A 27,026-nucleotide genomic window follows, 5' to 3' on the forward strand; every position below is an offset into this window, starting at 1 on the left:
CCTTGAACTCACAGCGATCCACCCACCTCTGCCTTCCCGAGTGCTGGGATTAAAGGTGTGCACCACCACCACGCGGCTTATTAGTGGGGTCTTATTCACAAATCATTTTGACGATAGCTGAAAGGTCCTTCATGCAAGCAAACCAAAATCACAAAATTTCAAAATCCAGCTCCCAAGTGAAGTCAGAGGTCCTTAGCCACAATCAAAAGGAAGCTACCAACTATCAACAACAAAGAGAAGCCAGGCCTGTAACCCCAGCACCTGGGAGACTGAGGCAGGAGAACCACCGCAGACTCGAGGCTACTCTGGGCTATATAGCAAGTACCAGGCCATCCAGGACAACACAGCAAGATCCTGTCTCAAAAACACAAACCAAACCAAATAAACAAATAACAAACAAAAAAGAGCTCATGCTGTCTTGTTCCTAGATAAAATTTCCCAGAGAGCTCCGCTTGCCAGTTCCTAAATTCATAAAGCACATCTATAAAAGCAAGAAACCGCTAAGACATGGTTATCAGCCTGGCTCACACTCCCCAGGTCCTTCACAGACAAGGGGGTCACTGGCTCCCATTCCTGGGGGTTTCACAGGGCAGAATGAAACAGGGCCTTCCCTTTGGAGTTGGCTCCCTTCCTCACTCTTGGCCTTTATGCAGAGATAGAAAGTCATGTGCGCTGGCTGGTTTTACGTCAACTTAACACAAGCTAGAGACATCTAAGAGGAGGGTATCTCAGTTGAGAAAAGGCCTCCCTAAAATCCAGCTGTAAAGTATTTTCTTAATTTGTGATTGATGCAGGAAGGCTCAACCCATTGTGGGAGGGGCCATCCCTGGGTCCATGGTCCTGGGTACCATAAGAAAGCAGGATGAACAAGCCAAAAAGAAGTGCCCCTCCGTGGCTCCTGCATTAGCTTCTGCCGTTAGGTTCTTGTCCTGTGTGAGTTCCTGCCCTCACTGCTTTTGATGATGAAGTGTTATACGGAACTGTGAGTGAAATAAACCCTTTCCTCCCCAAGTTGCTTTTGGTCATGCTGTTTCATCACATCAATGGTAACCCTGACGAAGCCATTGTGTGTCACTCAAAGACGGAAATATACTTTGAGAAACATGTTCAGAAATGGGTCACAGATTATATGATATGGATGCTACTAGGCTCCAAATCTATATAGCATGCTACCACACTAGCCATAGGTAACATAACACGCAAATCATTGCATATCTGAACATTGAAAGGCACAGTGAAAATATGCAAAGGGTTGGAGAGATGGTCCCACAGCCAAAAGCCCTTTTCCGAGGATCTGAGTTCAGTTTCCAGTACCCACGAGGTGGCTAGTAACCACCCATAACTCCAGTTCAGAGATGGATGACCTTCTGACCTCTGCAGGCACCAGACATAATTTTTTTCCAACTCTTTTTAAAGACAGGGACTCATATAGCCCAGGCTTGCCTCAGACTCCCTATGTGGGGGAGGATGACCATGAATTTTCTTTGCACATGTGTATTTGTGGTGTGTGTATGCATGTTTGCATGTATGTGGGTATGTGTATGTGGTGACGCTGAGTGTCTTTTTTATTGCTCCCCACTTTATTGAAATAGGGTTTCTTGATGAACTGAGAGCTTGACACTTCTGATAGTATCCCTGGCCAGGCTCCCCCAGGAATTCTGGGTAGTATACCTGGCCAGGTTTCCACAGAAATTCTGGGTAGTATATCTGGCCAGGTTCCCCCCAGGAATTCTGAATAATATACCTGGCCAGGTTCCCCCAGGAATTCTGGGTAGTATACCTGGTCGGGTTCCCCCAGGAATTCCATCTCTGCCCCCCTAGTGCTCAGGCTACAAGCGCTTGCTATGCCTGAACAATTTCTGTGGGTTCCAGGGATCTGAACTCCAGGGCTTAAACCTACCTCTACAGTCAGCACATTATCTGCTGAGCCACATCTCCAGCCTGATGATTTGGGACTTGAAAAAAATAACTTATTTCTATTTTATGTACATTGTTGTTTCACCATGGGCATCGGGCCCCTGAAGCAGGAGTTACAGACAGTTGTGAGCTTCCATGTGGGTGTTGGGAATTGAACCCAGGTCAATGGGTTCAGAAGAAGCAGTCAGCGCGCATAACCACTGAGCCATCTCTCCAGCCCCGGTTTGGAATGTTTGCTCCTCCTGCCTTTACCTCCAAGAGTGCAAGGATTATAGATAGACTTGGTCCACCATGCCCAGTTTATAGGGTTCTGGGACCCAGAGCTTCGTGCATACTAGGCAAACACTCTATCACTGAGCTACAACCTCAGCCCTGTATGCGTCTTTTCTTTTTTTCTCCTTCCATGCTCCCCCATCTGTGTATGTGATAAGCATGTATATGCCAGTCACATGTCTGTGCTCTCAAAGGCTTTATTCCCTTGAGCCAGGGTCTCTCACTAAACCTGGAAGTAGGTGGTGGACAGTAAGCCCCAGCAATCCTCCTGTCTCTGCCCTGCACTGTGCTGGAGTGTGGCTACTCCAGCTTCTTAATGGATTCTTAGGATTCAACCTCAGGTCCTCAAGCTTGTACAAGCTTTCCCAGGGAGCTGAGTCTCTCCCATCCCTCTATATGCCTTCTCCATTAAAAAATTACTTTTGAGCCGGGCGATGGTGGCGCACGCCTTTAATCCCAGCACTCGGGAGGCAGAGGCAGGCGGATCTCTGTGAGTTCGAGACCACTCGGGAGGCAGAGGCAGGCAGATCTCTGTGAGTTCGAGACCAGCCTGGTCTACAGAGCTAGTTCCAGGACAGGCTCCAAAGCCACAGAGAAACCCTGTCTCAAAAAACCAAAAAAAAAAAATTACTTTTGAGGGCTAGTAAGATGGATTAGTGGGTAAAGGTGTTTGTGGCATAAGCCTGGAGACCTGAGTTCAAGTCCCAGAACCAACAGGAATGTGCAAGCAGAGAACCAACTCCACAGAATTGTCCCATGACCTCCACAAATGCACCAGAACATATGTGTGCCTACACATACATATATCACACATGCTAATAATAATTAATTTTAAAACTTGTGAGACTTGTGATCCTCCTGCCTAGCCTCTGGAACCCTAGGATTACAGCCGTGTTAGTTCAAATGTGTGCACACACTCACACTTATGCCCGGGCCTGCACAGGTTTGGGATCATCATTATCATTCTCCCACATCACCTTGAATCCCCATCTACGGGACAGGAAGACCATGGAGCTGCCACCCTCAATGGCTCAGAGCCTTCTGGAATACCTTCTGAGAGACCCACTTGAAGTTCTTCCCCACTAGAAATTAGTCTCGTCAGAGAGGTGTCCAAGCTGGTCTTCCTCTAACAGATCCGCAGATAATGCAAGCCTCACAGGGCTGTGGTTTTCACATGAGACAGGCTGGCTTGGATTTTTGTACTCCAGGCTGGACTTGAACTCATAGAAATTCTTTGGCCTCAACCTCCCAAGTGAACTTCCATCCTGGTTCACACTTTCTCTTTAAGTGGTGATGGGGGATTGAACTCAGGACCTTGCACACACTAGACAAGTAAGTACTCTGCCACTGAGCTATGGCTTTAGCCCTGTGTTTTCAAAGCTTCAAAGGAACGCTTGGAACCTGTCAAAACCTCAGCTAAACCCTTTCCTGTGAATTTACTTTGGGGCTGTGTCAGTAACTTGTCTTGTTACCACGGCAAAATGCCTGACATAGGTGACTTAAGGAAGGGATGGTTTATTTTGGCTCCCAGTCTGCGGGTACAGTCCATCACAACGGGGAAGCCACAGAAGCAGGAGCTGCAGGTGACACTCACGGTGACGAAACAGACAGTGCTGGGCTATCATGTCATCTGGATTTCTGTTTTATTCAGTCCAGGATCCCAGGCCATTGAGTGGGTACTGCGCACAGTCAGGGTAGGTCCCGTTTTAATGAATTTAATCCTGACAGTCCCTTACAGGCATATCCAGAAACTAACCCATAATCTAGGTAATTCTTTGTGAGTGTGTGTGTGCATGGTTGTTTTGGCACAGCGTTTCTCTGTGTAGCTTTGGTGCCTCATCTGGAACTTTCTCTGTAAGCCAGGCTGACCTTGAACTCACAGCGATCCACCCACCTCTGCCTCCCAGGTGCTGATATTAAAGACCTGCCTCAGCACACTCGTACTTAAGCTATGTTTTCATCATGTGCTAAGAATTTTCAGCTCCTAGTCAGCTGTAGTGCTCATGCCCGGAGCCCAGCCTTCGGGAGGCTGAGATGAGAGGCTCACTGCAAGCTTGAGGCTAGCCTGGACTACACAGAAAGTTCCAGGATAGCTAAGGTTACAGGAGGAAACACTGCCTCAAAAGGTAAAAACAAAAACAACAAAGAAGAGAAAATTTCAGTTCTATTACTCAGATCCTATGGCTTACTGTCTACATGCACATACAAACATCGGCAGTGCAGAACGCTCCACATTCCTCCTTCCCAGACTCACTCTGCTGTAATTCTGTTCCCAGAGCTATTCTCCTGCTCTCCTGAAAAACACAGCTCAGATTTCCTTACACTCTCCTCCTCTTCTCCTCACCCCTCCCAAGACTTCACAGACAGTCTCCCCCACTCCTCACCCCTCCCAAAGCTTCACAGACACACTCTCCCCCTCTCCTTACCCCTCCCAAGGTTTCACAGACATACTCTCCCCCAACCCCTTCCAAGGCTTCACAGACACACTTCCCCCAACCTTCCCTAGGCTTCACCCCTCCCATTCACCCTCATCTTCCTTTCCTGTCGTTCTTCCTCTTCTGGTCTCTTCACTCTGCCCTTGGCAATTCTTCCTCCATTCTCAGCAGCCTCACAGCCACTCTGCCCAGCTCTCAAGTGTCCTGGGCCCTGCAAAGCTGTCATTGTTGGTGGCCTCTTATATCCTCACATCCCAAGGATTGAGAGGGGTAACTGGTGTCTCTTCACTAAAGCCCAACCAAGTTTCTTGTCCTATATCCTTATTTAAAACCTCCTGATACTTTAAGGGTGAGGCCACTCATCTGTATGTACCTTTGACCCTCGTGCTGGCATCTAGAGACACCAAGAGACCTGTTTTATTTATCAAGGATAAATAGCTAAGGGGCTATGAGATGGCTCAGTGGGTAAAGGGGCTTGCTGGCAAGACTAGTGGCCTGAGTTCAATCCCCAGGACCCACAAAGTGGCAGGAAAGAACCAAAACCTGTAAGTTGTCCTCTGACTCCCACATGCGCACAAATGAATAAAGAGTAACTTATTTTATTTTGTTAGTATTTTGAGATAGGGTCTCACTATATAGCCTTAACTGAGTATGTGGACCAACCTGATGTCAAACTTACAGAGATCCATATGCCTCCATCTCCTGAGGGCTGGGATTGAAAGGTGTGTGCCACAATACTCAGCTAAAATGTAATTTAAGAAAATGATTAAGCCAGGTGGTGGTGGCACACACCTTTAATCCCAGCACTTGGGAGGCAGCGACAGGTGGGTCTCCATGAGTTCAAGGCCAGCCTGGTCTACCAATTGAGTTCCAGGACAGGTTCCAAAGCTACAGAGAAACTCTGTCTCAACAGAATAAAAAGCAAAAACAAAAAAGAAAGAAAGAAAGAAAAAGATGATGATTAAGCTAGGCATGGTGGCAAACAAAGGATTAATATCTTGCTCACAGCTATGCTCTTCCCATCCATGCCCTCTCAAGGTCTGCCACTGACCAGAGGGATCCAATGTCAGCATCTTGATTGTCCCCTGGTCTCCATGGGAGCTGGCTCAAAAGAAAGGTTGCTACATTAGCCTCAGGCAGATTTTTTGGAGAAGGGCAGAAAGCAGCTACGTTCTCTGCCAAAATATCACAAGAATGGTTTCTAGGCCACACACCAACGTTCTTCTCTTCTATAGCCTCCTGAGCTGGGTCGTCATGAGCTACATTGCTCTCAGCACCATTGTCTTCCATTCTCCTGCTAGTATGGCCCACTAAGCTCCAACTTCTTGCTTTCCTTCAATAGCTTTCCTCATCTGAAATCCACACTCTACCCACCAGCAGCAAGGTCAGGCCTCTCACAGCAATACCAGTACTGCTCCTCGGTACCAACGTCTCTCTTACTCAATGCTCCATTGCTGTAAAGAGACCATGACCATGGCAGCTCTTGTAAAGGAAAGCACTTAATTGGGGCTGGCTTACAGGTCAGAGGTTAGTTCATCATCAGCATGGCAGGGAATGTGGGGGTGTGCAAGGGTTCTCCAGACATGGTGCTGGAGAAGTAGCTGAGAGTTCTGCATCTGGATCCACCACACTGGGTGTCTTTATCTCTCTCCACCCTTTTATTCCTTTGCGTTTTTTGTTTTGTTTTGTTTTAGAGACAGGATATCTCTGTGTAACCCTGGCTGTCCTGGAACTCGCTCTGGCTTCAAACTCACAGAGATCCTTTATATTCTTTTTCATATTAATTTGTTATTACTGTGTAGATTTTACCTGGGTCCTGGGCATTCAAGCTGGTTCCTCATGCTCAGCTGGGAAACACTTTACTGGCTAAGTCATCTCCCCAGCCACCCCTCAACTGTTTAAAGTGAGATTTTTAAAATTTTCAGCTGTGGGTTCTTACCTTTCTTTTCTTCAAAAGCCTTTCAAGACCCAGCTCCACAACTGCCCTGTTGTCATAAATGCTACTTCTCTTGGGGACTGAGCTCCCCCAATCCTTACTCTTCTAAAGTATTTATCCTCCCCCATCGGATTAGAGGTGGTGCATGTGCGGTTCTTCCTTCTCTCCCAGTAGGACCATAAGGACCAAGGCAGTGGTTCTCGACCTTCCTAATGCTGTGACCCTTTAATACAGTTCCTCATGCTGTGGTGACCCCAATCATAAAATTATTCCGTTGCTACTTCATAACGGCAAATTTGCCACTGTTATGAATCATAATGCAAATATCTGATACGAGGGGTCGCGACCCACAGGCTGAGAACCGCTGGACCAAAGGTTGGCCGCTCACTAAAGCCCAAAGGTTTGGATGTTGCCCAGACTCTGGTACATACAGCTGTTCAGTAAATATTTACTAAATGCAAGAAGGCTGTATCCTTTCTAAGCTACTAGTTATTACCTGAAGACCCCTTCCCAGTCAGGCAGCCAGTCTCCCAGGAGTGGGAGGATCGGGTCGGCACGCGCCGCCTACGCTGTTTTATTCGTTTTTCTGCCTTCAGCCAGTGAACTGCTGCTGGTGATTCAGGTAGACGTAGTTAGACGTGCAAGTCCAAGTTTTTTTTAGCAGGTACGAGAAGACAAAGTTCTGAGACGCCCCATAACACTTCAACTCTCCCACCTACTCTTACCTTCTCAGGAGGGTGGGGACGCTCCGAGAGCGAGGCCCCGCTGGCCAATGCTTGATCTGGATCAAGAGAGTCAGCCAATTGCTGTGGGCCAAAGACAGAAGGGGAGGAGCGTGGTTGCTAGGGTCAGGCTAGTGGGTGCTGCGGGTGGCGCGGAGCGACTTGGTGGTTGCTAGGAGGGAGGTCACAGAACGCGGCTCAGGGATTGGGCAGCGCAGGACGGGGGCGGGGGAGTGGGTGTGGCCCGGCGGCGTCTGGCCCAGGAGAGGTGAAACCGCGGGAGTTCCGGCGGGAGGCCCGTGCTGACGGCCCGCACCTTCACCATGGCCTCGGCCGAGCTGGATTACAGCATCGAGATCCCGGATCAGCCCTGCTGGAGCCAGAGTATGGACGGGGATTGGGGTGGTAGCCCAGCAGCAACGCCCCGCCTGTCCCACGGCCCCGCCCTCTCGCGGCCCGCCCCCTCCGGGGTCCGCCGGGCTGGCTGGAGTTTGCGGGGCACGCAGAGCCCCGCCCCCTGCGCCCCGCCTCCCCCTCCCCCTCCCAGTCGACTGAGGGTCTTTCTGTTCCACTCTAGGTTCTCAAGGCCCGAGTTCTGCCTCCCTTTGTAGCTGGAGCCCCCTCGAGGTTCACCTAATTCTTTTGTTTTGGATCGGACTTCCCAATTCTCTCCCCTCATCGCCAAGTGTGGTTAGGCCCACCCTTCATTTTCCAGAGGGCATAGAATCCTTGGGGAACCTCTGAACCCCAGAAAAGTTAAAGGCGCAGCGTGCCTAGTCTTCCTTGGCAGTGGTTAACAGATCAGTCTGTGAGGCCGGCTTGAACTCTGTCGAAATCCTATCTCCTGCTTTTGGTAATTGGATGACCTTCGGTAGACTTTCAATTCCAAATTTCAGTTTTCCCAATCAGCAAAAATGAGGAAAAACTACTGGTTGCACACTTGAGATTATTGGTGTAAAGGACTTGGCATAGGTCCTGATGGAAATGAGTTTAGTGGTTGGCATTTGGAATTAACATTGTTTATCCCCTACAGTCATATCATTAAAAAAGATGTGCGGGAGGCCTCACAAGGTTAGTAGCTTGTAAATCAGTATAAGTTGTTGGACCAGAGAATGGAACGTTGTCCTTGTTGGAAACTATGGCAGAGGAGGCTCAAAGTACAGGTAGGCCTCAGCTTCTGCTCTCTGGTCTGGAATAGCGTTTGTTTGTCCAGCTCATCGGAAGGAAGCTCATCGTAAAGCCTAGCTTCTGTCAACAGCCTTCACAGGCCCCTCTGGTCCTACCGTGTTTCCCTTGCTTGGAGCTTTGGATAGGGCATCAGCCTCTCAGCTCCCAAAGCACGAATGACTGACTCTGTTTGTCCCTAGAGCTGGATCATTGGGCTTATGATGTGAAAGGACTTTTGACTTCAGCATGAGATGAAGTCAGTTAATATTACTAGCCTTGCAGAGCCGTTAGCTGCAAAGGGCTGACGCTCCCCCTTCTGTGTGGCCAGAAGGACAAGGGTTCTCTCTCTGCCCAGGTGGGTAGAGACTATCTTGGTTTGCATTTCTGCCTTACCTCTTACTAGCTCTCTATCTTTGGCAAGTTTTTTTTATTATTTATTTATTTTGACAGGACTGGGGGATTGAACCCAGGGCCTGACGCATGGCTAAGGCAAGTTGCTTTACCACTATGCTGTTCTTAGCCCTTGTTAAAGTTAGTTACACATTTATTTGTGTGTGCATGCTCACCATAGTGTGTGTGCACAGGACAGAGGACAGTTGGTTCTCTGTGGGGCTGGAGAGCTAACTCAGGTCATGTGGTTTAGCACATGCTGGACAATCTCACCAATTCAGCCCTCCTATTTTGACAGTCTCACCCTGTTGTCTAGACTGGCCTTGAACGTACTCAACTGCCTAAATAAGCTTGAAATTACAAATACTGCTCAATCTTTCCTAGTAGCTGGCATTCTAGGCACGTGCCACTGGAACTGGCTTTGGTAGATAATGATGATAATGATGATAATGATGCTGGAGATGGATTCTCCTGTGTAGTTCTCACTGTTCTGGGACTCATTATTATAGACCAGGCTGGCTTTGAACTTACAGAGATCTTCCAGGCTTTGCCTCCCAAGTGCTGGGATTAAAGATGCGCACTGCTACTCCCGGCTTTAGCACATCCTTGAATCATTCTGAGCCATGCATTTCTTCTGTGTCAGCTAAAAATAATCATGACGACCCCCTAGGACTGTGAAGGTCAATAAGGTAGAGGCTGCATGTGTGTCCCTGGAACTGAATGGCTTCTCCTCCAATGTGCTTCCCCTTGTTGCTTTAGAAGACTGGGGTTTAGAGCTGGAAGACATCCAAGGGGCCAGTTACTCTACATCCCACAGTAGGACATTGTGTTGTTGGAAGAAGGATGCTTCCTCCCAGGCACCAGGGCCTGTTGGAGGACTCGTTAGCCAGCACTTCCTGTTCTTCAACACACCAGTCTTCATTTGCTTCTGTCAGTGTGGCGTTTGCTGTGTCACTGCCAAGGGTGAGTTGTTGGTGCCTGAGGGATGCATTAGAGGCACCCTGCAGAGCTGTGGATTTCTGGAGAGAGGGGATGGGGAGCAGTGGCTTCACAACTATGGTTACCATCTGGAGAGTAAGTCCTCTTCCTTTCTAAGAGACAACTTCCTTCCTTGAATCTTTCCTCAAAGAGGAAAAACCTCCAGGGCTTTCATTGTTGCTTCTACTGCCCTCTCAGTGTAAAGACTAGAGCTAAATTGGAGGTCATGGACTGCTTCCCAAACCCCGACCCCAATCCCAGCCTAAACCCCAATACTACCCATAACCGTAACCCCAATCCAAACCCTGACCATAACCCTAACCCAATACTACCCTTAACTGTAACTCCAGTCCAAACACTGACCCTAACCCAAACCCAACAGCAACTTAAACCCTAATACTACTCTTAACTGTAATCCCAGTCAAAACCCTGACCTTAACCCAAATCCAACACCAGCCTAAACACCAATGCTACCCTTAACTGTAAAACAAACCCTAACTCTAACCGAAACCCAACAACAGCCTAAACACCGAAACTACCCAAAACCATGACCCAACCCTAACACTAACCCTCACCAAACATGAACCTAAACCCCAATACTATTGTTAACTGTAACACCAATCCAAACCCAACCCTAACCCAAATCAAACACCAGCCTAAACCCCAATGCTACCATAAATGTAAAACCAAACCTAACTCTAACCCAACCCAACCTAAGCCTAAACACCAATGTTAACCTTAACTGTATCCCTAACCCTAACCTAAACAAGAAGTATAACACTAAAACTAACCCAATCCCAATCTCATCCTTAAAACTAAATCCAACACTAACCCTAACCCTAATCCCTAACTCTAACCAAATCTAGCCCTAACCCTAACAACAACCAAAGGCCTAAACACAATGCTAACCCTAACCCTAGCTCCAACCCTAATCCTAAATATAAGGCCAACAATAACCTTAACCCTAGCTCCAACCCTAACCCTAACATTAAGCCATCTCTAACAGAAACCCAAGCCTTCCCCACAAACCCTAACCCTATTAGACGACTTTCATGCCTCCTTGAACTGTCTCTCCAGAATGAAGTACGACGAGGGCTTTCAGTTGTTTCTTCTGCTTATTTTCCAGAATGCATGCTCCAGAGATAATATGGAGGTCAGGGACTATTTCTCTAAACCCAAATCTAACCACAACCTTAACCAAAGCTACAGCCCAACTGAAACACAAAACCTAAAACTAATTTAACACTAAACACTAACCTTATCTTTACCTGAACCATAACCCTAGGTTCAAACCTAACCTTAGCCCCTGACCCCTACACCTGAATCTGACCTTCACCTGGCCCTGACACGAACCCTTAACCATAACCATAACCCTAATTCTAACCCTAAGCCTAAACCTAACCCCTAACCCAAATCTCAACCCTAACCCTAGCTTCACCCCTAACCCTAACAATAATCCCAATACTAACCCCAGCTCAAACCCAACCTCAATCTGAGCCATAATCCCAACCCTAAATATAACTCCAACCTAACCCCGACCAAACCCTAAATCCAACCCTAAAATTAATTCCAACCCTATTCCTAAACCTATGCATTACCCTAATCCCAACCCTCATCTTAAACCTATGCGTCACCCTAACCCCAACCCTAAACCTAACTCTAACCTGAACTCTAAACCTGAATTCCCAACTGTAACCCTAATCTGCACCCCAACCTTAATGATAACTCCAAGATTAACCCCTAATCCTGTTACCCTAACTCCACTCCTACCCCCAACCTTAACCTTAACCCAACCCTAACCCTAACTCAACCCTAACCTGTGTGCTATGGTCTCTGAACTTATCGGCTTCTGCTCTGTAGAAAGTTCCTCTGCAGGTTGCCCTGGCTGCACGGAATGACTCTTCGGAAGGCCCAGGGCAGAGAATGCCCTTCCTTTGTGGTTGCTCTTTAGTGAGGAAGTGTGCAGGATAGCCAGTCATATTTAGTTTCTGGAATTGCCTCACCCTTTCCCCGAATAGGAGGAAATCTAAGCACAGAGCCAAGTACTGCAGTCGTTTGCCAGTTGGTGAGCAGCCATTACTAACCGTGTAGCGGTGGTCTAGAGTCATTCAGAGCCCTGGGCTTTGTGGTCCAGGCTGGGCACACTTGGGCCTAATGTGTGAGGTCTTGGATTTGATCTTCCAACAGTATGCTGACCCGGCAAAATTCACAGAAACTTTGAAGACAAGGCTCTCACCCACTGAGTTACCAGAAGACCCGAAGGCAGCCCCCCAAGGTGACTTAGGGGTTCCAGCCTTCTCTTTTACCCAGTGGCAAGGGTCAAAGAAATGTAGCCATATCTTTAAACTCAGCAAGCTTTTGCTGGCTCCAGGAAGCAGTGTTGGGCCCCACCACCATCATGAGGGGCCAGTGTTGAAGGGGTGGAGCTCCCAGAGGGCTGACAGGACCATGGTGGTCATCAGAAGTGCCAAAGCAAGGGATCACGAGTCTAAGGGAGGCTTGGCAAGCTTTGGTAGTGAAGTCAAGACTCTCAGGAGGTGGCCAGATATGAATGCATATGGTAATAATCCTAGCACAGGGGAGGCTGAGGCAGGAGGATTGCCATTCCAAGGTTAGTCTGAGCAAGACGCTGTCTCAAAAGAAAAAGAATGAAAGAGATGAAGGAGGGAAGGAGGGAAGGAAGGAGGGAAGGAAGGAGGGAGGGAAGGAGGGAAGGAAGGAGGGAAGGAAGGAGGGAGGGAAGGAGGGAAGGAAGGAGGGAAGGAAGGAAGGGACAATTAATAATTGTTCTTCTTATCTGTAGGACCCCAAATATTGCTGCAACTGCCACCTTTTTCCAAAGTGTTTTATTCATTTATTTAAAAAGCGCTGAACACATCTGGGTGGTGGGTGGCACACGCCTTTGATCCCAGTACTCGGGAGGCAGAGGCAGGTGGATCTTCTGAGTCTGAGGCCAGCCTGCTCTACAGAGAGAGTTCAGGACAGCTAGGACTACACAGAGAAACCCTGTCTCAAAAAACGCCAACAAAACAAGCCCTACTGAGTGCTTCATATATAGCATGTCATCTTTGCGCAGGGACCACGCTAGTCTTCTGGAAATTATTCCAGTTTTAGTGTGTTGTTGAAGCACAGGTTTTATTTATTTTCAAGTTCTCATGCCTTTTCTTCCATCTGTTAACAAAGGCATTAAAAGCCCTGCGTTTGAGGTCCAGGCCTAGTGTGCCCTTCGCAGTTGTCATCCTCTGAGGTTGTCCATGCTGTGCCCCATCCACATGCTGGCTCTTTGCGACCTCCTTTCACTGTGTCACCCTGGCAGGAGGGGTACGCTTCATCGTGTTTCACAGATGAGGGATGGACGTATGGAGGATGTGAACTACATTGCTCCAAGGACCCCTTCTCCAGCCCGAGAGCCTTTACTCCAGAGCTTGTGAGCGTGAAGATTTTGCCTGGCACAAGGAAGGGCTGCCGGGATGCAATGCCGCAGAGAGAGCTGTACACAAAGACAGGGTGTCCACCGAAGTATTTTTATTATAGCCTCAAATTGGGAACAACATCATGTTCGATAATGGGAGACTGGTCACCATAAATTATGAAAACATTTTACAGCTGTTCTGCAGCCACTGAAAATAATGGTGTAAAAATATATAAACTGCCAGGGAAGGGTGTTAAAATATATCACTGAGCGAAAACAAGCGGACGGCAAAGGGTGTGATTGTGATTTTATTTGATGTTCATTTTCTACTTTTTCTACAGTGGGCATGCGGCAGAGTAATAATCATTTCTCTTATTGAACACTTTCTTTGAGCCTTCTGTAGTCATGATCTTGCTGAATTCTTTGTAGTGAGTATTACCCCATTTCACAGAGAGAGGAATTGGGGACTTAGCTCAGGTCTGTTCCATAGTCACAGAGGTAAAGATGTGGACTGATGTATGGCTTTGTGCGGTGTGGGTTCCTAGATGGAACACAGTTCCACTGTGTTATCTCAAAATCCAAACTTAAAGTCGTTCGGATTAAATATAGGAGCAGAGAGACTCTAGAGAGGATTTCTGGGGGAGTGATGGGGGATCATTTTCTAGTTTGCATTTTAAAAGCACGTACGTTCCTTGTGGTTTTGATTCTTACCTCCCATTAAAAACAGCCTGTGTCATGTCGGCCCTCTTTGTCTTCTCCACACGCCCCTGGGACACACGCAATCTAATTTATGCCTTAGTTTATGACTTGAACTGCTTGCTGAACAGCAGACATATTTGTAATTCTTGTGTTTCCAGCGTCCCGTTATTCCTTGACAGACGACAGGCTTCCTGGGATTGAGTTATTTTTGTAGCATGCTCAAGTAGTGTCAGGGTAGAAAAGAATTTTTCTTCATTCCCAAGGGCTTCTGGGTATCCTTAACCGTGCTGGCTTGGCGGCTTTGATGGGACTACCTTCCCTACTGAAGTTCTGAAATGGTTTCCCTTGCAAAATTGATACTCTTTGCTTTGAAATCTTTTTTTTTGTTGTTGTTTGTTTTGTTTTGCTTTTGCAGTATCTCAGGGTCTTACCCAGGATAGACAACCACAGCCCCATTTTTTTTTTTTTTTTTAGAAAATGGGTTTAAAACCCATGGAATAAAAGAACTGTAAGCCTGCTGTGGTGGTGCACATCTGTAATCCCTCACGTAGCGAGGAGAGGCAAGAGGATCAGAGCTCAAGGCTCCTCAACTCTGCAGCAAGCTCAAGGCCGTGAGACCCTGGCTCAAAAAAGAAACTGTGTCTAATTTTCAGAGAGATTTGCCATTAATATTTGATGTTTTTTGCCTTGTTTAGAATGGCTGTGTGTACACTTAGATGATATTCTTTTATGATAGTATTTTGCAGCTTACTTTTTCAGTTACAAATAAAAAATATTGAGATATAATTCACATATTATAAAGTACATCTTCTTAACATGTACAATTTATTGTTTTTTAGTGTGTCCACAGAGTTGTGAAAACATCAATAGGACCCAATTCTAGAAGTTTTTACACTGGAAAAGGAATCTTGGATTCATTGGTGGTCACTCTCCCTCCCTCCTCCCGCCTGTTGATGACCACAGGTCTGCCCTCTGTCTCCATGGATTTGCCTTTTCTGGAATCATCTGCTATTTTATATGAATGGAATCATCTGCTATTTTTGACCTTTCCTCCTTTCCCTTAACATGGTGTTTTGAAGGCTCGTCTGCAGAGCTGGGTAGCACTTTAGTCTTCATGACTGAATGGTATTCCTTTGCATGGCACGTCCCTTTCACACGGTGTGAATACTACGAGAATTCACATCCAAGCTTTTGCATGGACTGTGGTTTTCAGTTCTTAGGGGTTAATTATTGGGTCACAAGTGACTCAGTGTTTTGAGATAGAATCTTTGTCTTAGTTTGGGTTTCTGTTGCTGTGATGAAACTCCGTGACCAAAGCAACTTGGGGAGGAACGGGTTTATTTGACTTAAGCTTCCACATCACTGTTAATCATCAAAGGAGGTCAGGACAGGAACTCAAACAGGGCAGGGACCTGGAGGCAGGAGCTGATGCAGAGGTCATGGAGGGGATGCTGCTTACCAGCTTACCCCTCATGGCTTGCTCAGCCTGCTTTCTTGTGGAACCCAGGAGCACCAGCTGAGAGGTGGCACCACCCACAGTGGGCCAGAGCCTCCCCACTAGGAAAATGCCCTACACTTGTGGAGCATTTTCTCAATGGAAGCTCCTTTCTTTTAGTTGACTCTGGCTGTGTCAAGTTGACGTAAGACCAGCCAGGTCAGTATAGCTGTGTGTGCCAGGCTGACTGGAAATTTGATTGGCAGCCCAGGTTTTACTTGAATTCACAGGTCCTCTGCGTCTACCTCAGAACTGCTGGGTTAAATGCATTTCAGCTATGTGAGGAACTGCCAAACTCTTGTCCAAAGTGGCCATATCATGTCCCCGTCCTACCAGGAGTGTGAAGGGCTGGCTTCCCTAGCAGGGCTTCTCACCCTCCGACTTTGGTGATAGCTCTTCTTGTAAGCATCAAGTGATGTTTCACTGTAGTTTTGGCTTTCGTTCCCCTAATGACTATGAAGATAAACATCTTTCCATGTACACATTCGTTCGTCATTGGTGACGACGAGCTCTTGCTGTGCAAGCAGGAGGTCTGAGCTTCGGTGCCAGCACCGTGTAAAAAGCTGGGGATGGCCACACACAAGCTCCTGTAACCTTCATGCTGGGGGAGCAGGAGAGACAGGACAGTCACTGGGGTTCCCTGCCAGCTTTGCCCCAGGCTTGGTGAGAGGCCGTACCCCAAAGAATAGGGTAGAGAGTTCCAGAGCAGGATACTTCATGTCCTCCTCTGGCTTCCATATGTGTGTATGGGTGCCCATGCCCATACAAGGGTGCACACCTCACATATGTATACCAGACTCATTTATATACACGTGTATTCTCTCTCTCTGCTCCCCCCCACACAATGGACACACACACACGTACACACAAACACACACACACCTGCTTATTTGTTAGTTTAGGTTTTAAGAGTTTTAAGTATATTATGAATGCAAGTACCATATCAGAGGTGAGTATTTCTTTCTTTCTCCCCCTCCCCCGTTCTTTCTTTCTGAAGGTGTTCTTTAAAGTAAGTTGGCCCTGGAGAAATGGCCTATAGGTTAAGGGCACTTGTTGCCTTCTCAGAAGCCTTGTGTTCTGTATCTGTCATCCATCTGGAGACTCATAGCCACCTTAATCTAGTTCCAGGGTGTCCAGCACCTTCTTCTGGCCTCAGTAGACAACAGGCACACACACAATGCACCATACACACATACAGGCAAAATATTCACCCAGGTAAAATAAAAATTAAAAAGAGTGCAGACATTGAAATCTTAGCTTATCTGCTTTGTTTGTTCTCTGTAATGTTGGCGTCATGCCCAAAACTGTTGCTCAGCCAAGATCCCAAGATGTTCTCCTTTCTGACAGGATGGAGTTTATGTGTGTTGGTGCTCTGCCTACATGTTTATCCGTGCACCACATGCATGCCTGGTGCCCACAGAGGTCATAAGAGGGAACACTGGATCCCCTGGAATGGAGTTATAGATGGTTGTGAGCTGCCATGTGGGTGCTGGGAATTGAACCCAGGTCCTCTGGAAGAGCAGTCAGTGCTCTTAACCACTGAGCCATCTCTCCGGCCCCTAGTTTTAATTCTTATGCTGATGTTTGTGACCTACTAAAATTTCGCGTGTTTCAAGATGATTATGAATCTGTTTTCTTTTTCTTGCTGTGTAGGTCAGGCTGGTCTAGAGTTCTCAACCTCCAGAGCGCTAGGATTCGAAGTGTGTAACACCACTCCACGCCTGTGACTGTCTCCCTGTCATTTCCTTCTCCTATTCCTTTTTGTTTATTTTCATTTTCTGAGACAGGGTTTCTTTGTGTAATAGCCCTGACTGTCCTGGAACTTGCTTTATAGACCAGGCTGGCCTCGAACTCATAGAAATCCCCTTGTCTCTGCCTCCTGAGTGCTGGGACTAATGTGGTGGCCCACGCCCACCTGGCTTCCCCCATCCTTGTTTCCCTCCTTTGCCACCGCTTGCCCTGCCATAGCAGCCCAGCTTCTCCAGCAAGCACTGCCCGTGCGTGGAAGGAGAGCATGGTGTTGGTGTGTGCACCCCACTCGTCTCATGGTTGGATGGGGGGGTGTGATAACCGTATAGCTGCTGAGCTTCTGTGCAGGCCAGCCATGGTGCTGTCCACCGGGCTTGTGGTGACAAACGTGGTGGATGTCATGTCCTGCATTGCAGAGTCTGCTGGATAAGGGGAGAGTGACAGACATTAAACACGTGTGTGAGTCTACCATGATCAGTAACAGATTGGGTCGTGCCCCTTTCCCACCCCAGAACTTTTATTCTCTCTTTATTGCTATGGTATAAAGCCCCCAAATCAGCGGAATCAGACCCAGTCCCGCTCTTTGCTGCCCGTCTGCCTGTTGCTCTCCGTCTTCCAGGGTCCCAGCTCCAGGGCTGCTTCCTGTGGCCGAGATGGCTTACCACAGCCCTGCCCTGCCCATGCCCTCTGTCTACCCTGCATGCCCCCACTGGACCTTTGAGGCATGGCAGGGAACATGACTTCCTCAGGTAGACTTTCCTTGGCCACTATCCCTCTCCCAGCCACATTTTAAAGGTTGCTTTTATAGAATGTCCATGTATAGGATCTAAAGGGACAGTTATGGGTAAAGCCTACTGCGAAGATGTTTGCCTATTGTGCGCATGGCACTGGGTTCCACTTATGAACTGCAGAGGGGCAGTGTGCACTCCCCGCAGCCAGTGAAGAGCATATTGGGAACAGCCGCTGGTGGGCACAGAGATTGGTTCTCAGGAGGGAGTGCTTAGGCTTTGGGAGTGGGCAGGATGTCCGGGCACTGGTGTCTTCATGGATCTCTCCCCAGAGCTGAGTCCTAGATCATATATTTCATATCCGGTGGATATGAAATCCGGTCGGTGGCTTCACTCCAGAGGTCCGTCCCATGGGTTAACCCAGGAGCCTGCAGCTGCCTGAGCTTCAGTGGTGGGCAAGGCTGGGCTGGTCCCCACCCACATAGTGCAGATCCTGAGGTGCCCTCCTGGCAGAAGGTAGAGGGGCACAGGGATAAGAAAGGCTATGATTGTTTAGAGCCACCTGGGTTAGTAGAGCCTGGAAGGGATAGCGCATGTCTGCAAGGGGCTGAGGGTCTGGCAGTTTCTGTTCCATCTGGCCTAGAGCCCCGTGGGTGCAGGCAGTTAATCTCTGAAGGCCAGAGTCGTGCTCCTCAAGAGCAGGAACACTGAACAGTTCAATCACATTAATTTCCACAGGAAATTGTTGTCTTCCTTTTGTCTAAAGGTTAGTGATTTATATTTACCGTCTTCGTAACTAGCCTTGAAATTTAGTGTTGCCAGGTCACCACTAGCATCAATAAATTTCAGGTGTCAGCTGAGCATAGCCAAGTGGCTTGGTCCTTGGGAGGGTACATGCCAGGCCTTTTTAGAGGTCGGCTGTCTAGCTACAGTCAGTCCTTGTGCAAATGCCCCACAGAGGGGGTGGCACTCACTTGCAGGGAAAATGAGGTAGGTGGTGCATGATTTTGGGGAGGCTCTTCAGACAGGCATGGTGCAGGCAGCTTGTGCTCCTAAGACTATCACTGAAGGAGACATGCTTCCAGCTGGGGCTGGAGCTAACCCTGGCGGTGCTCAGGGTGGGTAGAAGGAAACTACACAGCATACCTGCACCGTGGTGTTATAGAGGCTAAACTTGCATGAATGCAGGAACTTTGTCTGTAAAGAGACAGTAATAGTTAAGGCTTTGCGAGCCTCGATGTCTTTTGTGGTCGGTGCTGTTTTCATCTGAAGGTAGCCATAGACAGTAGATAAATTGGATAAGAATGGTTATGTTTCAGCGTAACTTATTTATTTACTTATTATTTATTTTTAGGCAGGGTCTTGTGTTTGCAAAGACTCGTCTCAAACTCACTCTGTTGGCAAAGGTGACCTTGAACTTCTAATCCCCCCGAATTCACTCCCCAAGTGCTGAGGTATCAGGCATGTACTGCTGTGCAGGGTTTAAGGAGTTGGAGAGTGAACCCACAGCTTTACACTTGTTAGGCCAGCATTCTGCTATGTGAGTTACATCTCCAGACCCCAATAAAACTGTGTGTGTGCCCCGCAGTCATGCTCAGGTGATGGGGATTTAACCCACGGCTTGATTTATGCCAGGCAAGCTGTCTGCTACTGATCTACAGTTTCAGACACCACAATGAGACTTTTTGTAAATTTATAGATTTATGTGTTTGCTTATTTGTTTTTGAGACAGGATTTCTCTGTGTAGCCCTGGCTGTCCTGGAACTTGCTTTGTAGAACAGGTTGGCCTTGAACTCACAGAGGTCCACCTGCCTCTGCCTCCTGAGTGCTGGGACTAAATGCTTGTGCCGCCACCACCTGCTATTTATTTATTTTTAGATTGGGTATCTCTAAGTAGCTTTGACTGTCCTGGAACTCTCTGTGTAGACCAGGCTAGCCTCAAATCCCAAAGATCCATGTGCCACCATGCCCAGATATATACATAGAAATTTAAATTGTGGTTTTTTTTTGAAGACTGTGTTTTCATATGTAGCCCAGGCAGCTCTCCACCAGTCAGTCCCCCTGCCTCAGCTTCTTGTGTGCTAGATTGTAGGTATGTGTTGCCACACTGATTTTTTTTTCTAACCATTTAAAAATGTAAAAAGTGTAGGTGCCTGGCATAGTGGTGTATGCCTTTAATCTCAGGAGACAAAAGCACAGGGATCTCTGTGAGTTCGAGGCCAGTCTGATCTACATAGAAGTAAAAGCCTGGGCTTGAGGTACTCAGTGGTAGACTACTGTGGAGCCCTCAGCTTGATCCCCAGCAATGTAAAATAGACAACGACAAAAAAAGCAAATAAACCATTTTTGGAGCTGGGAAGGTGGCCCATGGATAAATTGTCTGCAGTTCATATCCCCAGGACCACTGTCAAACTGGGCAGGGCAGCATACATCTGTGACCCCAGTGTTGAGGGGAGGCAAAGACAAGTGGATCCTGGAGCTCATCGGCTGGCCAGCCTGGATGAATCGATGAGCTCTGAGTTCACTGAAAGACTACTCCACAAACAAAGTGGAGGATTGAGAAAGATCCCCAGTGACCTCTAGCATCCACAGTGCATGCACACACCACATGGACAAGTGCATACACTACACAAACACGTACCATTTTAGCTCATGGACCATAGAAAACAGTGGTTGGCGAGATGGCTCCATGGGCTAAGGCATTTGCTGCCAAGTCTAACGACTCGAGTTCGATCCCCAGGACCCACATGAAGGAAGGAGAACCAACTCCAAAGGTTATTCTCTGACCCCAAACACTCACACCTTGGACACATGGCCCTTTCCACACAAAGATATAAATGTAGTCTTTGAAAATGAAAGAAATCAGTCTGATTTAGCCCATAGGTCATGGTTCCCTGGGATGGGAGGTGATGTTGTCTGGAAAGGGCAGTCACTTTATTTTCATGGGATTTGAGTTACTGAAATATGTCATCCTCATGTGGGTTTCTCCGGTGATGCTACGGCGCCTCGACAGAGGTCGATGAAAAGGCACTTGGCCAGGAGCCACCTAGAGACTGGGCCACCTGTTGGTTTCTTCCTACAACCCTCGATTGGTCAGAACCCCAATCCTGCCTGTATTGACAGTCTCCATTTGTGTTTCAGGGACCCCCAGCCAAGGGGGGAAGGAGGCCAGGAAGCAGCTGCCTGTGGTGATTCTCTTGGGCTGGGGTGGCTGCAGGGACAAGAATCTGGCCAAGTATAGCGCCATCTACCACAAAAGGGTGAGTACTGGGGCCAGTGCTTGCCTGGGATGTGGGCCTCTGCTTCTCTTGGGTGCTTTGTGGGGGACATTAAGCTTGGCGGCTTCCCCTCTGGGCTGGAGCAAAGGTTGACCACCCTAGAGTAGTGCTGAAGGCCCGTGAGGAAGACAGCGGACTCGGGACTCTGTCAGGATGACACCATGTCCTCATGCTGCTGTTCCAGTCCCTTGACCTGTTTCTCCTTCCCCCGGGGCCTTGATGTATTCCCTGGTTGTAGAGTAAGCTCACACCCCACATCCCTGACCATGGCTTTTTGAATGGCAGGAGCCAGGGTAGGGTGCACCAGACTTAGTTTCCTAGGACGTCTTCCCTTCCTGACCAGGTGAGCTTAGGACTGACTGCGCCTTCCCTTTCCTTTCCCATTTTTGGGGTCAGAGGGCCTCAGAGAAGAATCACACTTTTTAGGCCTCTCTAAAATTCAGATGTGGAGGTTGTGGTAGCCAGCAAGAGCCCCAGGAGGGCCTAGGTGCAGTGTGGAAAACCCCCTTTTACATGTATAGCCAGATCTCCTCAAAGTAGCCTTCAGAGGGGTACAAATCAAGGAGACAAAGTGTATATGTTTAGAGGCGATGCCAGGGCCTGGTCCACAGAGGATTAAGTGAGACTGTGAAGTGAAACTAGGTTTGCCATTAAGAAAGCCCATTGCTGACCGGGTGGTGGTGACACACGTCTTTAAGCCCAGCCCTTGGGAGGCAGAGGCAGGCAGATCTCTGAGTCCATCCTGGTCTACAGAGCGAGTTCCAAGGCTATATAGAGAAGGCTTGCCTTGAAAAACCACACACACACACACACACACACACACACACACACACACACAGAGAGAGAGAGAGAGAGAGAGAGAGAGAGAGAGAGAGAGAGAGAGAGGAGGAGAAAGAGAGAGAGAGAGCCCTTCGCTGCAGAGTGTGTGGAGGGACAATTTGGAGTGCTGGCACTGGAGGTCAGTAGTGTGAAGGGGTTTTGGTGACTCGGGTGCAGAGGAGTCTGGGGCCAAGCTCATAGGAAGAAGCGTACCAGGGACAAGGCTGGGGCTCTTTATAAGTAAAGAGTTGTGGTTTTGAGACAAGAACATTAAAAGAGAGTTCATAGGTTCTAGGGTGATGGGACATAGCAGGAGTAGTTTAGGGAAGCCATGAGGAACCCAGACTTAATGAAGAGACTTCTACAGGGAAAGGGGAGTGGATGGCCGTGCAAACCCCAGAGGGCATGCCAGGCCGGCAGACAGAGTCTTCGGGAAGGTGGGCGGCCTTTGCAGAGAATGAGGCCGTTATGTGGGCAGAAGGTGTGAGGAAGAAAGTGGGTGAAGGGTCCCAGAGGAGACAGGAGCTGAGGTGGACAGCCTCAGAGAGGAAGGGCTGCCTTTACCCCTGGCAAAGAGGATGGGTGCTAAGAAAAGTTTTCCAGTCTAAAACTCCATTTTTTTTTATTTGAAAGAAAACACCACCTTATTTTCTACGACCCAGAGACTGCCTGAGCTTACCCTGTAAGAGGTGCGTCCGTCTAGGTTTTCTCTGTCGATTATCTCAGTAGGATGTAGTTACTGTGTGTGGCCTGCTTTCCTTTAGACCGTGCGCTCCGTCTAGTCCTGTTAGTAACTTCTCGTTGCGTCCCATCTCCAGTTCCTGTCTGGACACTCAAGAAGCAGGTTCCCGAAGCATCTCAGGCAGCTGATTTGTCCAACCCCAGAGTCCAGTCCAGGGCCAAACTCTGCAGTTAATGCTTGTGTTCCTTAACTCTCTATTCCCCTTGTGATTTGATTTGGCTCACCGGAGACTGGGCGGTAAGGGTATATTTGTAAGAGTGTGTGACCCACCTGCTGCTGGGGAAAGAGCCTCTGTCAGGCACAGGCATTTGGGAGTGTGGGTGGTCTTCAGCAGCCCCCCCGGAGAGTTTTTAGTGCCTCCATGGCTGGAAGCCCAGGGGTCTATGGCTGGAGAGCATGGCTGGCCTTTCTTGTTTGGGTCATCAGAGAACTGTGCCCACACCCCTCTCCCCTTGTTATTTCTGTGAGGATTCACTTTGTGCCAGGTGCCATTTTTGTCACTTGAGATACATTTTTTTTTTTCATTTAACTTCTACCATAACCATTTGAGGTGGTTGTCATCCCAATTATAGATGGGGACCCAGACAGAGAAAGAGGAAGTAAATTACTCTTTGCCCAGACACTTAATAAATGGCAGGGCCAAGAATTAAGCACAGATCTGCCAGACCCCAGAGCCTGCCCAACTAAGACGCCCCTGACAGAGAGGCTCCTTGTCGCTAGGACAAATTAATAAGGGGTTAAGGCCCAGGCAGGGTAGCATCTGGTGCCTTTTCCAACTGGCCTTCAAGGGGTCCTGCCAGTAAGGGTATGGAAGCTGAAAGTAAGCTTGGGCCTAGATTTTTGGATTTAAGAGCAACACTGTTCTTTGGATTTAGAATTTCTTTCATTGTTTTGTTTCTGTTCCCCTCCCTCCTTTCCTCTCTTTCTGTTTGGAATTTTAAGGTGAGTGTGAGGAATGATCCTAAGTCCAGGAACCAGCTATAATTAAAGGTCAGATCCCCCAAAACAGACAGTGTGGCCTCTTGTTTTCAGGGCACCGCAGCAGGGAAGGGGACAGGACTGCTAAGCAGATCTGGCTCAGAAGCGCCCTCTGGTGGCTAAGGCTGGGGCCTGCATGCCATCCCTCTGTCTCATGGGGGTGCAAAATAGCTGCAACACGCTGTCTCCAAGACCCAAGGCCTTAACTATGCAAGGCCTGGGGTAGGAGGACAGCCATAGGAGGAACTACAGAGAAGAGACTCTTCTATTTGGATCAGATGTCTCCAAAACATGCTGTCAGCTTCAGGCGTCAAATCCCATCCCAGGCTGAGGCAGCATGAACAGCATGAAGCAGGGTATTGGAAAAGCAGCCTTGAGCACGCCTTTAATCCCAGCACTGGGGAGGCAGAGGCAGGTGGATCTCTGTGAGTTCGAGGCCAGCCTGGTCTATAGAGCTAGTTCTAGGACAGCCAGGCTACACAGAGAAACCCTATCTCAAAAACAAAACAAAACAACAAAAACTAGCAAATAAACACCACCACCAACAACAACAAAACAAAACAGGCCTTGCGTGTGCTTCCACTCCTGGGCCTGCAACTGGTGGGCTAGCTACGACAGATCTGTGGAATTAGAGCTGCTGGCTTCTGACTAAATTGTGTCCACCACCCCACCGTCTCCCTGGGACTGACCTGGTCCCTCTCGTCTCTTCAGGGCTGCATTGTGATCCGATACACGGCCCCCTGGCATATGGTCTTCTTCTCTGAGTCCCTGGGCATCCCCTCACTTCGTGTGATGGCCCAGAAGCTGCTCGAGCTCCTCTTTGACTACGAGATTGAGAGGGAACCACTGCTCTTCCACGTCTTCAGCAACGCCGGCGTCATGCTCTACCGCTACGTGCTGGAGCTCCTACAGACCCACCCGCGCTTCAGCCACCTGCACGTGGTGGGCACCATCTTTGACAGTGGTCCTGGTGACCGCAACCTGGTAGGGGCCCTGAGGGCCCTGGCAACCATCCTGGAGCGCTGGCCTGCTGCGCTGCGCCTGTTGCTCCTGGTGGCTTTTGCCATGGTCATAGTCCTGTTCCACTTCCTGCTCGCTCCGTTCACGGCCCTCTTCCACACCCACTTCTATGACCGGCTGCAGGACTCAGGCTCCCACTGGCCTGAGCTCTACCTCTACTCCAAAGCTGATGCGGTGGTCTCAGCCAGAGACGTGGAACGCATGGTAGCGGCACGCCTGGCTCACCAGGTCCTGGTGCGCTCAGTAGACTTTGTGTCATCTGCACATGTCAGTCACCTCCGTGACTATCCTACTTACTATACAAGTCTGTGTGTCGACTTCATGCAAAACTGTGTCCAGTGCTGAGGTTCTGCTCCAGAATAAATGTCGGGCACCTCCCTTCAACCTGCATCTGTCCTGGGGGCTGCTGCCATGGCTGCTCCCACAGACCTTGGGGTGGGAGTGCCAGGCAAGTTTCTGGGGCAGCCTTGCATTTGGACAAATGCAGTGTTCTTATGGTGTTTGGGCTGGAAAAGGCTAACAGTGTGTGTGTCGGGTGAATGGCTTAGACTAAACCCCAGAGTTGTTTTGGAAAAGGGGGGGAGCTGGGGCTGAGGAGATAGTTGTAAAGTGCTGGCTGTACAATCATGAGTTCAAACCCAGAACACATTTTTTAAAAAAAGCCAGGCATGGTGACATACACTTAATTTCCCACCTCTGGGGAATTGGGGATAGTCAGCTACTTGGAGACTGGTCAACTAGCCTAGCCGAATGGTGAGCCCCAGGCCAGTGAGAGGACCTTTCTCAAAAACCAAGGTGAATTATCCCTAAGGGATTACACCCTACCTCTGGTCTCCACATGCAGATTGCACACAAGTGTAGCTGCACACACGGAAACACACCTGGATTGTGGTGAAAACCCTTTGCATGGACCTCTGGACAAAACTCCAGACGTGCATGCAGTCAGGGCCCTGCCGTTAACTGGGAGGAAGCACCTATGTGGACAGCTTGATGGCAGATCCCAGCTCTCCAGCAGCTCTGCACGATCGAGAGCTTAATCATCCTGGAGAGCTAAAGTTTTATACTTGTTCCCAGAATCGATTTTAGGGGTGTGTGTGTGTGTGTGTGTGTGTGTGTGTGTGTGTGTGTGAGAGAGAGAGAGAGAGAGAGAGAGAGAGGAGAGGAGAGAGCTACCAGGCTGCCACAATCTCACTATGTGGCTGAGGATGACTTTGAACTCCTGATCTTCCTGTCTCCGGCTCCCAGGTACTGGGATGATAGGCATATGCCACCATGCCTGGCTTGAATTTTGATTTCTTGAATAGAAGGTACCTTAAGTAGCAAGAGAGGCCGGGAAGCAGGGCTGTGATCTCTCTGGAAGGACAAGGCTCCTCAGTGAGCACTGTTTCCCATCTGGCCTGTCACTCAGAGAGGTTGTCTCTGACTGTGTGGTCTGAGAATCTGAGACAGACACTAGATGAGGTCTGAGGATTGGGGTATTTGGGGCTGGTACCACACACTTTGTTAGGGGGCCATTGAATCTGAGGAATTTGATGGCTCTGTATTTAACAGGAAGACTAAGTGGAGAGTAGAAAGGCCGCCATACTCAGTAGGAGGGAGGAGGATGTGTCTAGGCCAGAACCAGGGTCGGGGATTCCGGCTGAAATTACACTCCCATTTCCTAAAAGATACTCCCACTCAGTACCCTCCAGAAGGGGGAGATGACTGTCCCCATAAGTCCTACCATCTACTGTGTTACAAGTCACGGCTGCACAATTCTGGCACATGGTAAGCTAGGCATTCAGTAAATATTTGTCGATTGAACTTTCTGTCATCAAGGGACTTGGGTTTCAACGAAGGGTTTTCAAAGTTTGGCAAGCAGTTGGGATCTGTGGGTGGGTGGGTGACTCCTAAGTCCCCAATGAGTCATGGACCCCAAGTCTCGAGAGGCCAACTGTATTTGCAGGGCATCAAGCCTCCAGTTCTGAGCTACTTTTCCGAGTCCTTGGAGATGTGGTTGCATTCCTACCCGTGGCCAACAGGTGGCAGTGTTGCCTGTGCCATGAGACAGCCTAAGTCATGCTTTGGTGAGATGCCTGCACTGTAAATGTGCCCTCCCTATTAAGAGTCCTTGGCCCCAGGGTGGGGGTAAGCAGCTGCCAACGACCCACTGAGTTCAAGGCAGGGAAGGGGAGAGTAGAGACGTGAAAGAAGTCTGGCTGCCCAGAACCAACCACTGAAGCAGGTTACCTTTTCCCAGGCACCATCAGGGCTGCTGCCGTACTTCACAGTGGAAGCCATGTCCTCTC

General features: G+C 48.7%; 2 protein-coding genes across 4 annotated transcripts in view; one reads left to right on the forward strand and one right to left on the reverse strand.

Moving 5' to 3' along the window:
- Positions 1 to 7,158, reverse strand: part of Armh1 (armadillo-like helical domain containing 1) — a 41,156-nt gene extending 33,998 nt beyond the window's left edge. Inside the window, exon 1 of the mRNA XM_005370075.3 lies at positions 7,058 to 7,158. The gene's annotated coding sequence lies outside the window, so the exon portion shown is untranslated. The remainder of the gene's footprint in view (positions 1 to 7,057) is intronic.
- Positions 7,159 to 7,526: 368 nt separating this feature from the next.
- Positions 7,527 to 25,123, forward strand: Tmem53 (transmembrane protein 53). Of its 3 annotated transcripts, none has more exons than XM_005370036.3 (3): positions 7,527 to 7,667; positions 21,043 to 21,161; positions 24,430 to 25,123. In XM_005370036.3, the coding sequence occupies exons 1-3, from the start codon at positions 7,607 to 7,609 to the stop codon at positions 25,081 to 25,083; spliced, it is 834 nt and encodes a 277-aa protein (XP_005370093.1). In that variant the 5' UTR covers positions 7,527 to 7,606; the 3' UTR covers positions 25,084 to 25,123. The 3 variants fall into 3 exon arrangements, with proteins under 3 accessions (XP_005370093.1, XP_026633282.1, XP_026633281.1); XM_026777481.1 differs by lacking the exon at positions 7,527 to 7,667 and adding an exon at positions 14,841 to 14,892; XM_026777480.1 differs by lacking the exon at positions 7,527 to 7,667 and adding an exon at positions 17,554 to 17,922.
- Positions 25,124 to 27,026: the final 1,903 nt, after the last annotated feature.

Source organism: Microtus ochrogaster, unplaced genomic scaffold, assembly GCF_000317375.1.
Source record: "Microtus ochrogaster isolate Prairie Vole_2 unplaced genomic scaffold, MicOch1.0 UNK69, whole genome shotgun sequence".
Taxonomy (NCBI): domain Eukaryota; kingdom Metazoa; phylum Chordata; class Mammalia; order Rodentia; family Cricetidae; genus Microtus; species Microtus ochrogaster.